Consider the following 15,570-nt stretch of genomic DNA (forward strand, 5'->3'; position numbering starts at 1 on the left):
CTCGCATAACTTCACTTCATTCAGGTCTGTTCTCAAACCTTACCTACATAGAAAGAACTTCCCCGACTACTATCTAAAATATCATTCGCTTACTTTGCTTTTGTTTTTCTTTATAGCAGTTACCACTTTCAGACATGTGTTTCTTTCTTTACTTGTTTACTGCCTGTCACTTCCATTGACTTAAGACTTCTATCACCTGGAAAAGAAAGCCGTTGGCTCTCCTCAATAATGTATGTTGGGTAAATAAAAGAAAAAAAAAAAGCCCATAAAAAACACGACAGAAGAGCCTAACAGAAAGTGGGAGAGAAAATGTGAGGAAGCATGAACAGTTACAATTTGCCAGATATATGCTAACATAAATTCATGAGAGAATATTTATATTTGTGTGCAACGTGTGACTTGTTTATTGTTCTGAAAGAGTCAAATAAGCTAATCTACTTGAAAATACTTGACAGAATTTAAATCCGCGCTCAAAGCACCGCGATCTCCCAGACACGCGCCCTAATTTCTTTGACTTTCTCAGTAGACTGAGCGCACCCTCCCTCTTATAAAATGTATTCTTGTCGCTATCTGATTGGCTGTCCCTCCCAGGCTCTCCTTTCTCATTGGTTGTTCCCCCAATCCTTCACTCGAGGATCCAAGCTGTCCATTTGTCTGCTGTCGCAGACAGTGGCTGCGGCGGCACTTCGGCCAGAGTAGTTCCCCGGTGACGTCAAAGGCGCTGCCTGCCCACATTCCAAGGCATGGGCGGGGACTTCCCGCAGTCCCTGCCTTTGGGCGGAGAGAAAGACTTTTGATTGGATAGGGCGGCGAAGTGAGCATCCGATTGGTCCCCGTCCTGGAGGGAGGCGGAATCTTAGTTGCGACCTGGAGCAGAGCTGAGGAGCCCTGGGGAGTCTCAAAGTTTTGAGTCTGGAGCAGTAGCGGAGAGTGGGCTTATTGAGAGGGGCTTTTCTTGGGATGAGAACTGATCTCCTGCCTTTATTTTGGAGGCACACCCTGGTTTATTCTCCTCAGCCTACGATCTGATCTCTGGACAATCTGTCTCCTCAGGAGATCCTCAGATCTCCGAGGACACTGGACCCTTGGCAGTTCTGTCTGAGGCAGAGGAGTGAACCGTTTGCTTCCTAAGTGCATAAGCTACACGCATACGCACGCACACACGGGCACACACACAGGCACACACCCTCACGCGGAGGCGGATCTCGCCCACCGAGGCCGCCCAGTCCGCTCCCCTCCTGCGCTCAGCATCCTCGGCCCATCGCGCCTCGGACCACCATGGAGGTGCTGGAGAGCGGGGAGCAGAGCGTCCTGCAGTGGGACCGCAAGCTGAGCGAGCTGTCAGAGCCCGGGGAGACCGAGGCTCTCATGTACCACACGGTGAGGACTCGGTGGGCAGGGGAAGGGGCGGCTGGAGAGGGATAATTGTCATCAAAGGAACAGCTCGGGACCGGAAACTCGGAAGGGAGTATTTGGGGAAGAGCTTGCCTGGAATGGAGCAATCTGGGGAGAGGTGTGGTTTTTCTAGCTGAAAAGTGAAGGTGGGCCGCTGGCCCTTTTAAATTTTTGATAACAGTAACGACCCTTTGTATTCCTTTAGCAACTTATACTCTTCCCCGGGGGCTTTTCACATCTGCTATTTCATTTCCTATTGCTCCATAAAGCTGGAGAACGGGTAGATGGTTCGATAATGTTTCGTTTGCTACTGATTTTTGTGGGATGCTTTTAAAAAACTGGACAAAACAAAGTAGCAGTTTCTTTCCTTCGCCGTCATATTCTCTCCCTCTCTTCTTTACTTTTTAATTTGTATTTTAAGAAACATACCTCTAGGTATGTGTGTATGTTTTGAAAAAAGGCCCCTTCCTTTTAGGAGAAAGATTGCTTTATTTGACTCCTTTAACCATGCAGCCAAGAAGTCTGCTTCCTCCTTCTTCAGAGGAAAGATCAGCAAAGGGGTATGGAAAATCTGAGACAGTGCACATTTCGGAAAGGGTTTAGGGAAGGTGGGACAGCTCACCAGTTCCTTGCTCAGCCTTATGCCCCAGCGACCCTTTTGGGCATTAAACTCTCGTAGAGCACACACATTTCTTTAAAAGTTTTCAATTTCAACTAAGTGTTTAGCATTAAATTTGCAACATGAAATTGTGTTTACAACAGCCAGCACTGAGACTATGACTTTATTGTGAAATCTGTTTGTTTCTTTTTTTCTTTTTACAAATGCAGAGTTTATATTGAGAGAGAGAAGGAGAAACACTAATAAGAAAATGAGAAGCTTGGCTGTTTTTCCTTTATGATTCTTTTAGTGGGGTCAGTGCCAGGATATTTGAAACTTTTGCAAAATGGCCTGCAGGCTCCACCTCTCTGGCCTTGGCCTCTGGCTGACGTTATTTTGGGAAAAGGGAGGAGGGCCTCCCTGTGATTCCCACCAAAGCATTTGTGGTGGCTGAGAATGGCTTGTTGAAAACAGGCGGAGGGCGGGCTGAGAGGGAGTGGAAGCCCATGCTGGGTCAAAAGCCAGCTGTGTGGTGTGATCTTTTGGGCTGTGCTCGACCAGCCTGTCCCAAGGAGACCATGTGGACTGCATTTCAACTGGGGGCCCAGATGTGCTTCCTGTTGCCAAGACAGAGCTGAGAGCACATTGGCCCTCAAATATCTTCTGATAATATCTCCAGATGTTTCTCCTGACGTGGGCCACACCTAAACCACGTGCGAGGGGCAGCTCTTCTCTTTTGTCCTTGTGAATACTGTGTAAATGTCTCATCCAACAGCTGTAATGCTTTGGGTTGTCTTTCAGCTGGTGGGATAAATTATGTGCAGGGTCCACATTCCCTTCCTCGGGACTTGCATTTGTGAGATCTCAGGGTTTGAGATGCTACCTGTGACTGTGGCATTAACTCCAGGCAGAACTGCTCAGGCTGGCTCTCACATCTTTATGAACAGTTTCAGGAGTAAAGACCTTACCTTCCTCTTGGTAGTAAGGGCTTAGTTTTTCTCTGTCATTGTGATGAAGCAGTGACGGGTGATTATTTTTCTTCTAATTTGATTTTTTTTCAATTATTTTTTATGTCTGCCACTTAGGGACTTGTCTCTCTTCTGGGCAGCTCTCATAAAATACCACTTGTCACTGTTGCAAGTCATGGCCTACAAACTGAGTATATGAATTAGCGTTGAAAGATGAGATTTAGTAGCACAGACGACTGGATTATATTCTTTCTAAACTAAGGGGAGTTTGGCAGAGATTTGAAAATAGATAACTTTCCCATCTGTTTCTTGAACTCTGTTGAGTATCCAGTTGCAGAGCTCGTTATTATTGCCATTTGTCCATAATGTGAAATGGCCTGACCTCTAAGTGGAAAAAGTGTGGCCTGATTATGCGTTCACTCAAAGATTTATTTGTTCTTTCAGTGAATGGTTGTTGAGTAGCTTCTATGTGCAAAACACTGCTCTAAGCAGTTGTTGTTGTTCAGTTGATAGTCATCTTGGAATCTTTGTGACCCCATGGACTGCAGCACACCTGGCTTCCCTATCCTTCACTATTTCCCAGAGTTTGCTCAAACTCAAGTCCATTGAATCGGTGATGCCACCCAACCATCTCATCCTCTGTCACCCCCTTCTCCTCTTGCCCTCAAGCAGCTGGGGTATATCAGTGAACAAAAAAAACTCAAAATGCTTGACCTTGAGAAACTTACACTCTATGCGTGTTTGTTCAAGGAAAGATAAACAATGAAACAAGCATAAGAAATAAGAGATATGTTATGCTGGACAATAAAGTACTATGGAAAAAGTAAAATGAGAGTGAGGTAAGGGGGATAGAGTGTAAGGAGAATAGAGAGTAAGGTAAGGGGGATAAAGTGAATTGAGTGATCAGAATAAGCCTCCTATACAAAGTGGATCTGAACAGAGGCTTGAAGGAGGGAAGAAGGATCTCAGCAGGTTGAAAAACCAGAGCAAAGGCCCTCAGGTGGGAGTGCATCTGGCATGAACTTATGGTAACATCACTTTCTGTTTTAGATCCCCCCATTTGGGTCAGTTTTTTCCTTGTAAATGCAGGTTACTCCAGGCAAAGTGCCTGTTTTTGGAAAGGCTCACTGAAACTTTCCAAGTTGAGTAGATTAGGCATCACATAGGGAGTGGAGAGCTTGCAGGGAGGAAAATTGGTAAGGTAGTATAGTTACCATCTATTGAACATTTATCATCTGAAAGGGAGGGCTAGCTTCATAGGCCTGCCACCTGTGCAGTCCCACAGGGATCTGCAATCTGAAGCTATGCTGTCACCATCTTGAAATCCTTAATAATCTTTGAACAAGGGGCTCCACATTTGGACTTTGTATCAGGTCCCATAGATTATGTAGCTAGTTCTGATGAAAGGCATTGTACTTATTGCTTTACAAAAATGATATCTCAATGGAACTTCCCTGTTGGTCCAGTGGTTAAGAATTCCTGCTTCCACTGCAGGGGCATGGGTTTGATCCCTGGACTGGGAATTCAGATCCTGCATGCCCTGCGTTGTGGCAAAAAAAAAAACAACAAAAAAAAAAAAACAAAAAAACCCTCTATGTTCTACTGAAGGAGTTGTTTTACAGATTAAAAAGCTGCGGCTTAATGAGTTTAAGCAAATTGGTAAAGGTCATTTAAACTCAAGTCTGCCTGCCTCCAGCGCCCAAGCTTTTGCCCACTGTGCTATATGAATGAAGGATCTAGACTTAAAAGGAACTGAGTCAGGGAATGGGAAAGGATATTTGGGGAGTCAGAAATTGCTGAGTCTGAAGGCAGCTAATATTTAACCAAGGTGGCAGTGCAGCCACCAGCCGTTCCTAGCGTGATCACTCTTTTGCTCTAAATAGGGATTTAGCTACTACATGCATGATTGCTACTGTCTGTTTGGCAAAACTGTCACCTACCTGATTTTAAAAACATAGAAGTTGCCGGAGGCTGGGATTGTCACATCTCCCAGGCACCTTCTGTGAGCCATCAGGCGCAATGAAAGGAGTGCATAGATAGATTGAATTTGGAATTGCTCATTAGATCTTGAATTATTAGAGCCTTGCAGTTCCTCTTGAAGCTTAAAAATTAGTTCCCATACAGATGATGAGATATAATTTTAAATCAGTGAGTACTTCTTTTGGATACAGGCTAAAAGTGATTTCATAAAAGATGGCAGCTATAAAAATGAGGAGTGTGTATTTTATGGTTTCAAGTCATTGTAAGACACCTTGTCAAATTCCCCTCAGCCTGCCCCAGAGTATTGGACATTTCTAATGTTGATGTGTTTCCTCTAAGATTCTGTGCAGATTACACTTCTGGGAATTTACTGTGGGATTTTGCAATTTAAAGAGCAAAACAGTCTATAAATCTTATCTGTATATATTATTATATACCCCGACTAAATCTGGGGTACAGTCCCTTGGACAACATGGAGATCAAACTAGTCAATCCTAAAGGAGATCAGCCCTGACTATTCATTGGAAGGATTGATGCTGAAGCTCCAATATTTTGACCACCTGATGCAGAGCTGACTCATTGGAAAAGATGCTGATGTTGGGAAAGATTGAGGGCAGGAGGAGAAGTGGGTGACACAGGATGAGATGGTTGGATGGCATCACCAACTCAATGGACATGAGCTGGAGCAAACTCCGGGAGATAGTGAAGGACAGGGAAGCCTGGCATGGTGCAGTTCATGGGGTTGCAAAGAGTTGGACATGGCTTAGCAACTGAACAGCAACAACAATATCTGGGAGGATGCTCAAGAAACATAATTAATGATTTTCTATTAAGGTGACTTGAGGGACTAGAGGTCAAGAGAGGGAGGAAGAGAGAGGGAGTTGTTTTTACACCATTCCTTTTGTACTGTTCAAATTTTTACCTCCTGAAAGTATTTAGGGATTGAATAATGACAACTTAAAGGCACCACATAAAACTGGACTAGAGGTGATTTTGGCCTCCATTTCCTTGTAGGGATGGGGATCTGATGCTCGCTTAACACCACCAGAGTTGGGGGAGGCCTTGGGTACTGAATAGAGGAAGCAGGAGTGCTTGGGGGAAGAAGGGCTTTGAGGCTGGAAGATTAGCAGTGGATTTGTGTATGATGCTTCATGCTCCTGGTATCTTTCTTATGGCTCAGTTTAGCGATCTGAAAAACAGGAATCTTATCAGTGTTTACAATGATTTGTTTTTAAAAGTATGCAGTTGGAACTACCAAGTGTTTGCAAAGATAATGACAGAGGTTCTGCTTAGTATTTTATTTTATCTTACTGAAGTATTTCTGAGCCTCCCTGGTGGCTCAGTGGTAAAGAATCTGCTTGCCAATGCAAGACTCTCGAGTTCGATCAGTGGATTGGGATGATCTCCCGGAGAAGGGCATGGCAGCCCACTCCAGTATTCTTGCCTGGAGAATTCCATGGACAGAGCAGCCTGGAAGGCCAGGGTCCATTGGGTTGCAGAGTTAGATGCGGCTTACTGCCTAAACAACTACAACAAAATAGTCGATTTACAATGTTGTGTTAGTTTCAGGTATACAGCACAAGATTTATTTATATATATATATATAATTTTTTTCTTTTTTCAGATTCTTTTTTCTTATAGGTTATTACAAAATACTGAGTATAGTTTCCCATGCTATAAGTAGATACACACCACTGATTTATTTATAGCAGTGTGTATCTGTTAATTCCAACCTCCTACTTTAGTTCTGCTCATTTTAAATGCTAAATTTGTGTAAATCCAGTTCTTTGTAGAATTTTTTAGTGGTTATGCTGCTTAAATTTTATATCCAGTTGGTTCTTAAGGTAAATGACTGAGCCCATCAGATATCTGTACCAGTTCAGTTCAGTTCAGTCGCTCAGTCGTGTCCGACTCTTTGCGACCCCATGAATCGCAGCATGCCAGGCCTCCCTGTTCATCACCATCTCCCGGAGTTCACTCAGACTCACGTCCATCGATCTGTGATGCCATCCAGCCATCTCATCCATCTCCTTTATTCATTCATTCATGGCCATCTACCTTGCTTCTATGACCTGGCTATTGTGATACAGCTAATTCACTTTGTCGTACAACAGAAACTAATTCAACGCTGTAAACAATTATAATCCAATAAAAGAAAGACTGAGGCCAGAGGGTGGTGGGTGGGGAGTGAGTTAAGAGAAGGGTCCTCCTGCCTGGGGTGAGAATGTGAGGCCATCTGGCTTCCGCAGCCACAGTGACTGCTGGAAGGCAGATGCTGATCTCTGAGGCTGGTGCTTTCCCCTTCCTTTTGGTGGCCCAGAGACTTGATGGGGCTCCAGTGGGATATGGGAGCTTTTGCTGTGATGTTCATCTCCAACTGTTGGTCCCTGGCCAGATTCTGTGTGAGACTCTGGGTCCTCATGAGTGAGAAGTCATTACTTCTGGTTACCTGACCTCTGGTTACCTGACCTCCACCAGCTGAATAAAGGTAATGAATTCCAGTAGGAGACAGAATTGTGCAGTCAATAGATTATGTCCTGGAGGCCCTATGTCACTTTTCTTCAGCCCCATTCCTTTTGTGTTTCCCTCACTTCTTGGACCCCAAGTGCTTGCTGTAATGGTGTTCCCTTTTCAACCCCTTCTCTTTCATTTTGCTCTCAGGAAAGATTTGATAAGCTTAACACTAAAAATATTAATATTCATAATACTTAACATGTGACCCTCTAAGTGGGCATTTATTTTTAACAATAATTACTTCAGATTAAGAGGGTGAATCTCTAAATGCAGAACCCAAGGCAATAGCCAGGTAGTGGGGGAGAAGTATTTGGGGAACTCCCTCCCCAAGGCAGCCTTGCATTGTGTTACTGATTTAGTGATGATTTAAAGAATTTTCATTGACGTGGTAAAAAGTCTTTGACTCAATTATATTATTTCCTACAAAGTTGTTCTTATGGGGTTGACATGGGTTGGGGGAAGGTGGGTTTGGACATGATTCTGGAAGATGAGAGGGCAATGCTGAGTTTTGTACTTGTTCTCTTTCTTGAGAGATCCCTGAGTGATAATCTTCTTTCGAACTCTGATGTGAAGTTGCTCTGGCAGGAGAAATCAGGCCTTGCATCTAGATTAATAATCGAATTAAAGGACAATGCTCGCAGCTGTGAACAACTGAAAATTAATTCAGATTGCTAACATAATGAAAGTGAAAGTGAAATCCGACTTTTTGCGACTGTATAGTCCATGGAATTCTCCAGGCCAGAATACTGCAGTGGGTAGGTTTTCCCTTTTCCAGGGGATCTTCCCAACTCAGGGATCGAACCCAGGTCTCCTGTATTGCAGAAGGATTCTTTACCAGCTGAGCTGCCACCATTTCCTACATAATAAGTGAATTATTATGTTCTGTTGCAAGATTCCTAAAAGTATAGCTACATGTTTGGCTGATTCATGTGCTCCTCGGTCAGTGTGGGCCTAGATTTCATCTCCAGGTTTCATCTCCAAGTTGTTGGTGACCAGAAAGCAACTCATACCCATATGGGTATCAAGTATTCAATATGACAATATCCAGAGGAAGAAGAGAGGTCGTGCCTTGCCTGTGTCTGTTTTTAGGATGAGAGAAACTTTTCAGATGCTCACCACCTGATTTCTCTTTAAGCTTTATTATCAAGGGTTGGATGACTTCATCATTTCTAAATCCCAATGGCTAGAACAGGATTTACTTGATTGGTTTAGACGCAACCAGCATGACCATGTGTAACGATCATTGCTAAAATAGTCTGAGTTGCTGGACCTTCCCTTAATGAAAAGATATGTTCCTTTAGCCAATGGTTGTTTTTCTCATAAAGATGGGCTAGCAAATGTAAGAAGTTTTGAGATATTTAAATATGAAATTGCTCTGCGTGCATGGGCTTTTCAGGTGGCTCAATGGTAAAGAATGTGCCTGCCAATGCAGGAGGCTCACGTTTGATCCCTGGGTCAGGAAGATCCCTTGGAGAAGGAAATGACAACCCATTCCCGTATGCTTGCCTGGGAAATCTCATGGACAGAGAAACCTGGTAGGCTGTAGTCCATGGAGTTGTGAAAGAGTCGGATACGACTTAGCAACCAAACAACTGCAATGCACGTAAAGGCTGTCATGGAGACGGTACTGCTGTGTTCCAACTCACGAATGAGGAAATGTAGAATTTACCTATATTATCTGAACTCTCTGCATCATGGTCAAATATCAGGGCTGGAGGTAACTAGCGAGCCTTAATCATGATCACCGTGCAGGACAAGAAGGACTTGTTCTGTTTGAGGTCCACGTAACCTCATCTCTGCAGGCAGAAAGCTGGATCTGTTTTTCTGAAGAAGTTGTTTTTCCAGTTGCATATGGCTGTTCAAACAGGGATAAGGTCAGAGTGTGCTTGTTTGCAGCTTAAACTGCCTGCCTCAGCCTGGCATAGCTCTGAGCACTCTGTGGACTGTCTTGGGGCAAATGGCCTAAGGCCTTGGATGGGCATTTGATAGGATTGAGGACCTATGGGTGCAGGGTGTCTGAATTGCCCAAGTGAGCGAGTTTATGAATGAAGGAGTAGTGTTTACATTCCCTACCTCAGTAGAGGCAAGACTGAAAGGAAATGGTGAAATCCATCATTGGTGTCAGCCTTGAGTATACTCCCCCCATGTGGCTCGCCACATGCCCTTCACGGCTCTTCCAAGTGAAGTACCATGTGACCTCATTTTTTCCCTGAATGGAAGTGTCTGGGTTACTCGCGAGGCACTTAGGAGGTGATGGCCTATTTATCTGGGGAGAATCTGAGGCCTTGAACCAAAATGAGAGATGCTTAGCTGTAACACAAGTTCCTTGAAGGCAGGGGACATGACTGTTTTTTCTCTGCTCCCAAACTGATGCTGAAATTGAAGCTCCACTACTTTGGCCACCTGATGTGAAGAGCGGGCCCATTGGAAAAGACCCTGATGCTGGGAAAGATTGAGGGCAAGAGGAGAAGCGAGTGACAGAAGATGAGATGATTGGATGGCATCGTTGACATAAGGGACATGAGTTTGAGCAAATGCCTCAGTAGTGAGGAGTGAAGGACAGGGAAGCCTGGCGTGCTGCAGTCCATAGGGTCATATCACAAAGGTTTGGACATGACTTAGTGACTGAACCACCACCACCACCAAGTTCGCCATGCTCAGAGATGTGTAATGCTTGTTTAACACCCTGTTACATAGAGGGAGGCAGTCTTGGAGAAGCTCGGTGGCCTTGGTCTCTTCTGTTAATGTATTCTTTTAAAACTCTGGATGCTTGTGAAAGCCTCTGCAAGTCTGAAAACTTAATATGAAAGTGAGTTGGGTAGTTTGATGTCAATAACTTTCCTTGTTTAGTTTTGAGAACAAGATGAGAGGGGGGCATGATTGTGTAACAGCCCCAGTTTCCACTAGAGTTGAAGGCAGAGGCCTTTGAGCCAGGCAGATTTGGAATCCAGGGCCACTGTGTCTGGTGACCTGTGTGCAAGTTCCCTCTCCTCTTTGGGGCTCAGGTTCTTCCCATGTATCTGCCAGGCCCATAGTGGGCACACTTTCCCACCCTCTCCCCAGAGTCAAATGTCTTTTTTCTGGGGAGGAGGTGTTCCCACCTCAGGAGTCTGACATCATTCAGGAAGCTCAGGGACCTGTAATTATTCCCTCTCACGCATTTTCATTTCCTCTCCTCAGTTTCTGCCTTCTGCTGTAAACACAGGCCTCTGCCTTGAACACATGTTTGCCAGATGCTACTGCCCCTCCTTCCTCTGCTCAGTTTTTCTCTCTTGTTTACTGCCAGGTTTTCTCAGACAATAGCTGCAGTCTCCACTTCCTCACTTTTTACTTCGGCCTCCTGTATGTTCTGGTTCCGACTGCTGCCCCAGTGGTCTCCAACTTCTCTCTGACCATTCGATCCACTAATCTTCTCTCCATCCCTACCTGCAAAGCCTCATGGAGACATTTGGCGATATTGGCTGACCACATGGTCGTCTTGTAACTTATTTTTGCTTTGGCTTTGGTGACACCTGGAACGCTTCATGTTTCCTCCTTTGCCAGCTGCCTAACCATCTATTAAATGTGAGCGTTTGGTACTTGATCTTTTGCGCTCTCTTGGGCTCCTCTATCAGCTTCAGTATAGCTAGTCTCAGATCTTTACATCTGTTAGTTGTCAGTGGATGGAACCTGGGAGATCTTTGGAATATGACCCAGGATTCTTCTGGGCCATCGTGAGCTGTTGAGCAGCTCTGGCTGGATGACTTTTGAATCTTCCTGATGTGGTACTTTGAGAAGAGCTGGGAACACATTGATCCTCCTGATCACCGCACCCCTGTGATCTTAGGGGATGTTTACTGACCCAACTCTACTGCAGGGTAAACCCATGAGAGGCTCAGAAGTCACCGCCGGGACCCAGCTATTTCTCAAGTCAGTGTCACCCATCAGATACAGGTTGGGGTGGGCTTGTGCTTATTCTTCAGCTTGGAAGCCCTTTGTGGTGTTCCAGTGGGATGTCTAATTTTTTTCTGGGACTAAGTGGAAGGTCCATGTGAGAGTCAGACATAACCTCTTAGATCATGCGCCGTTGATCCGTTGGGTGTGTGTAGCTGCTGTCGAGCCCAGTTACAGTTGCCCCGTGTTGAATTGCCTGCCTTTGAGTTGCTCTGTTCTTGCGTCATTTATGTATCTAAATTTTATTGACATTATTGAAGAGCTTTTAAAGAGTTGAGATAGGTTACTCTGAACTACTCAAACGTCTATGCCTGCTTCTTCTTACAAGTATCTTGGAAGAGAGCTTTTCTTTGGTAAAACTCACTATAGTACAAGTTACTCTACATCCTCCTCCTTGGTTTCTGCTGCTGTAAAATGCAGCGTTTGTGTTATGGTCCCAGAGGTTCCTTTTAACTCCACCACTGTTCTGTGCTGAGTATCATGCTCCCACTCCTGATCTTTAAAAAAAAATGGATGATTTAAAACAGCAACAACAAAGTTCAGTTGATTGCTTCTTTCATTTAGGTAACTTCGTGGATATAGTTTTGCATTTCATAGCTTCTGTCTTCTGACTTAAAAACCTTGCCTCAGTAAAATTCAGACAAAATAAAGAATGGAAAAACAGAGGCACAGAGGTAGGAACATTTTTTTTTAACATCAGAAACACACACACACACAAAACCCTCTTCAGACTTCTTGGCAAGTAAGAGGAGTCTGGGGGAAAAAAACCTACAAACAGTTTTCTAGTCGCCTGAGTGGAAAATCTTGTGTTTTTTTTTTTTTTTTTTTAAATAACATTTCATATCTTGGAAATGTCTGAATAGTTTTTGTTTAAAGGGAAATTCCTTTTGGCTGAGAAAGAGCTTGCAGGATTCAAACTGATAGGGCTATGTTTTTAGAAAACTTGGAGGAAACAAGGATTTGTGATGAAAATGCTTTTTCACTGGCCAATTGTGATAAACAGAAATTTAAATCCAAGGTTACCAGTCATAGCATTTGAAAGGTTCAGCCATTAACTCCTTCCTTCCCCTTGCTTCCTGTCTGTACATCCTGGGGAAACATCTCTCATTGCTGGTCCTTCCTAAAGGAACTTGGTGAACTGCTTTTCTAAACCTGTGTGTTCTAGGCAGGAGGGTATGCATTCTTGGCCTCATGGTTCTCCCAGACAAGTGGAAAGGAAGATATGTAAATAAGTAATTAAATCACAAGTCATTAAATATCTGGTGTATGCTTTAAAGCCATATTCAAAGTCTTTCTGGAGCACACAGGGTGGAGTAACAGATCTGAAGGTGATGAAGAGTTGGAGAGCCTCTCATGAGAAAGGTGATGTTTGCATTGGATCCTGAGGTATAAATAGGACTTCTCTGAGCCATAGGAGTAGTAGGTGCCGAGTAGGACTGTATAAAATGTCATAGTTGATTCTGTGAATTCCAAGTAGTTTTTTTGTCATTTCAGGTAGGGTGTTCTGTGGGGAGTGTTGGGAGATAACGATAAGACCATACAAAGTTGGCCTGCTTTGTTAACCCATTTGGATATTCTTTTGTGGGCTGCAGAGTAGGAAGCTCTTAAGACCTTTAACCAAAAAAAGAGGGGAAGAAATGTGTTTTCGCAAGGAAACCCTAGTGGTTATAAAGGATGGATTGGAGGGGAGAATTTGTGGCAGCAAGATGATCTGCTGGCTGGTTATGTCATCCATGAAAGTAGGACAGGGCACAAGGGGGCCTTGAACCATGGAGAGGAGCATACGGGTACAAGAGAAGGTTAGGAGTTGGATGTAGGGACTTGGTGGCAGTGGGGCATAAAGGGATATGGGAGACATCCTGCTAGCATTTTGTTTGTTGTGCTGCACAGCGTTCAGGAGCTTAGTTCCCCTACCAGGGATTGAACTCATGTCCCCAGCAGTGGAAGCTCAGAGTCTCAACCGCTAAACTGCCAGGTAAGTCCCAACATCCTGTTTTCTGATGTAGCAGACAGAGTTGATGGTGCTGCTCTTGGTGGAGGAAGGATGAGTTTGGTGGGGAAGATGTTGAGTTGAGTTTTGTACATGGCAATCTGATGTGTTCATGGAACATTAGGGAGAGATATCTAAATGCCGTTTGGAAACATGGATCTGGAGTGCTAGAGAAAGGCCTGGCGATGCAGATTTGGGTGTTAGGAGTCTCATGGGGAATAAGTGAAGCCAGTAGTCCAGGGAGGTCAGGGAGAGAGTGAGGAGAGAACGCAGCCCTGGGGAGGGTTAGCAGAAGAAGAGAAATCTGCAGATGGAACGCAGAAAAAGTGGAGAAAATCCAGGAAAATCTCATCGCAGGATCCAAAAGAGGGGAGGGTGGCTACAGAGTGGTCATGATAAAGAAGGACTGTGTGCTCTTCAGCTGCCTGCCAAGCCCTGGACCACTGTGTGGTGTCAGCTCAGGGTGGGACTGTGTCCGGAGTCGCCGAGGCCCTGGGGGTCTATACCTGTGGGCGGCTCTGTGGCTTTGTGCCGATGGAGTGGAGGCCTTGCTGCCAGCCGAGAGCAGAAACTGCCGAAGGGCAGACGCTGGGAGTAAATATGCATGGTGGATAATCTATACAACAGTGCCTCTTTCTTTCCCTTTGTTTTTGTAAATTTCATCCTCAGAATTAGCCTTGGAGACTGTCCTGGTGCCGGTGCAGTATTATGAAAGTCCTCTCTTCATCCGTCTCTTCTGACTGAATCCCTGTATTCCTGACATCTTTCTCATCCTTGAGGAGGAGTTCATGCTGGGGTCCCTTTGTGCATCTGTCATTTATGGGGCTCAGGCTTTGGGGCATGTAGAAGGAGGGTTCTCTGGACTTACGATATCTGTATAAGAGAGTTAACAACTGCAACATTAGTTGATCAGTCATGTCCAGCTCTTGGGCTTCCCTGGTGGCTCAGCTGGTAAAGAATCCACCTGCATTGCAGGAGACCTGGGTTCGATTCCTGGGTTTGGAACATCCCTGGGAGAATGGAAAGGCTACCCATTCCAGTATTCTGGCCTAGAGAACAGTCCATGGGATCACAAAGAGTTGGACATGACTGAGCGACTTTCATTTCACTTCATCCAACTCTTTGTAATCCCATGGACCGTAGCCCGCTAGTCACCCCAGTCCGTGGAATTTCCCAGGCAAGAATGCCAGAGTGTGTTGCCATTCCCTTCTTCAGGGGATCCTCCCAACCCAGGGATCGAACCCAGGCCTCCTGCATTGCAGCCACCAGGGACTCAGAGAGTTGAAATTTATCAACTGCCTGTGAAGTTTGAGCATTTTCCTTTCTATATATCTGCTGGCTCTTCCAAATGAGAAGGTATCACGTGGACCCAGTTGTTGCCAAAGACGAGTTTGATCACAGAGACATCAACACTATTCACATGGTAGAAAAATACAAAAAAACCCAAATTGGCCCCATTTTTAATGACATAGTAACAGGGGGAAGGTGAGGACAAGTGGTTTTTGTAATAAATGTATGAACCCAAGGGCTTTGCAGTGAAAGGGACATTAAAATAAATGATGCTGCTTCAAAGAAAACGTGCAGCTCCAAGCAGTGCCTGTTGGTTCAGGACCTACAAGGGGGACTCTGGGTGGGGGACATCCTGCAGTCCTCCCCATGCCCCCTGCATCCTGTGGCTCAATGCGGCCTTTACTCTCTGCTGCCCTGTGTCTAGGATGTCATTTTCAAGGCCCTCAAACCTCCCCAGGAGGTGTAGAACAGGAATGGGAGGAGGACTCTGTCTGCAGGACTGAAGTTGGCCCAGGAAAGAAGAGGGTAGAGAAAAAAAGAGAAAAATTCTGCATCCTGACTGCACAGGGAGGAAGCAGCAGGGTCAAAGTTAAAAAAAATAGACAGCTTTTTTAGAACAGCTTAAGTTTCACAAACTTCCCTGGTGGTCCAGTAGTTGAGAATCACCTTGCAGTGCAGGGGACACAGGTTCGGTCTCTGGTTGAGGAACTAAGATCCCACATGCTATGGGGCCACTAAGCCCATGTACGGCAGTTAGAGAGCCTGGATACTGCAACTAAGATCCCCTGCAGCCAGATAAATAGATAAGTAAATCATAAAAATAAAAAGATTTATGGGTTTCCCCAGTGGCTCAGATGGTAAAGAGTCTGCCTGCAGTGCAGGAGCCTGGGTTCAATCCCTGG

At 44.9% G+C, this 15,570-nt stretch overlaps 1 protein-coding gene across 1 annotated transcript in view; it reads left to right on the forward strand.

Annotated features, from left to right (window-relative positions):
- CREB3L2 (cAMP responsive element binding protein 3 like 2) overlaps nucleotides 869–15,570 on the forward strand; it is a 129,683-nt gene continuing 114,981 nt past the window's right edge. The window contains exon 1 of the mRNA XM_005679511.3: nucleotides 869–1,380. Coding sequence (XP_005679568.2) covers nucleotides 1,279–1,380 — 102 coding nt within the window. The 5' untranslated portion in view covers nucleotides 869–1,278. The remainder of the gene's footprint in view (nucleotides 1,381–15,570) is intronic.

This window comes from Capra hircus, chromosome 4 (genome assembly GCF_001704415.2).
Source record: "Capra hircus breed San Clemente chromosome 4, ASM170441v1, whole genome shotgun sequence".
Taxonomy (NCBI): domain Eukaryota; kingdom Metazoa; phylum Chordata; class Mammalia; order Artiodactyla; family Bovidae; genus Capra; species Capra hircus.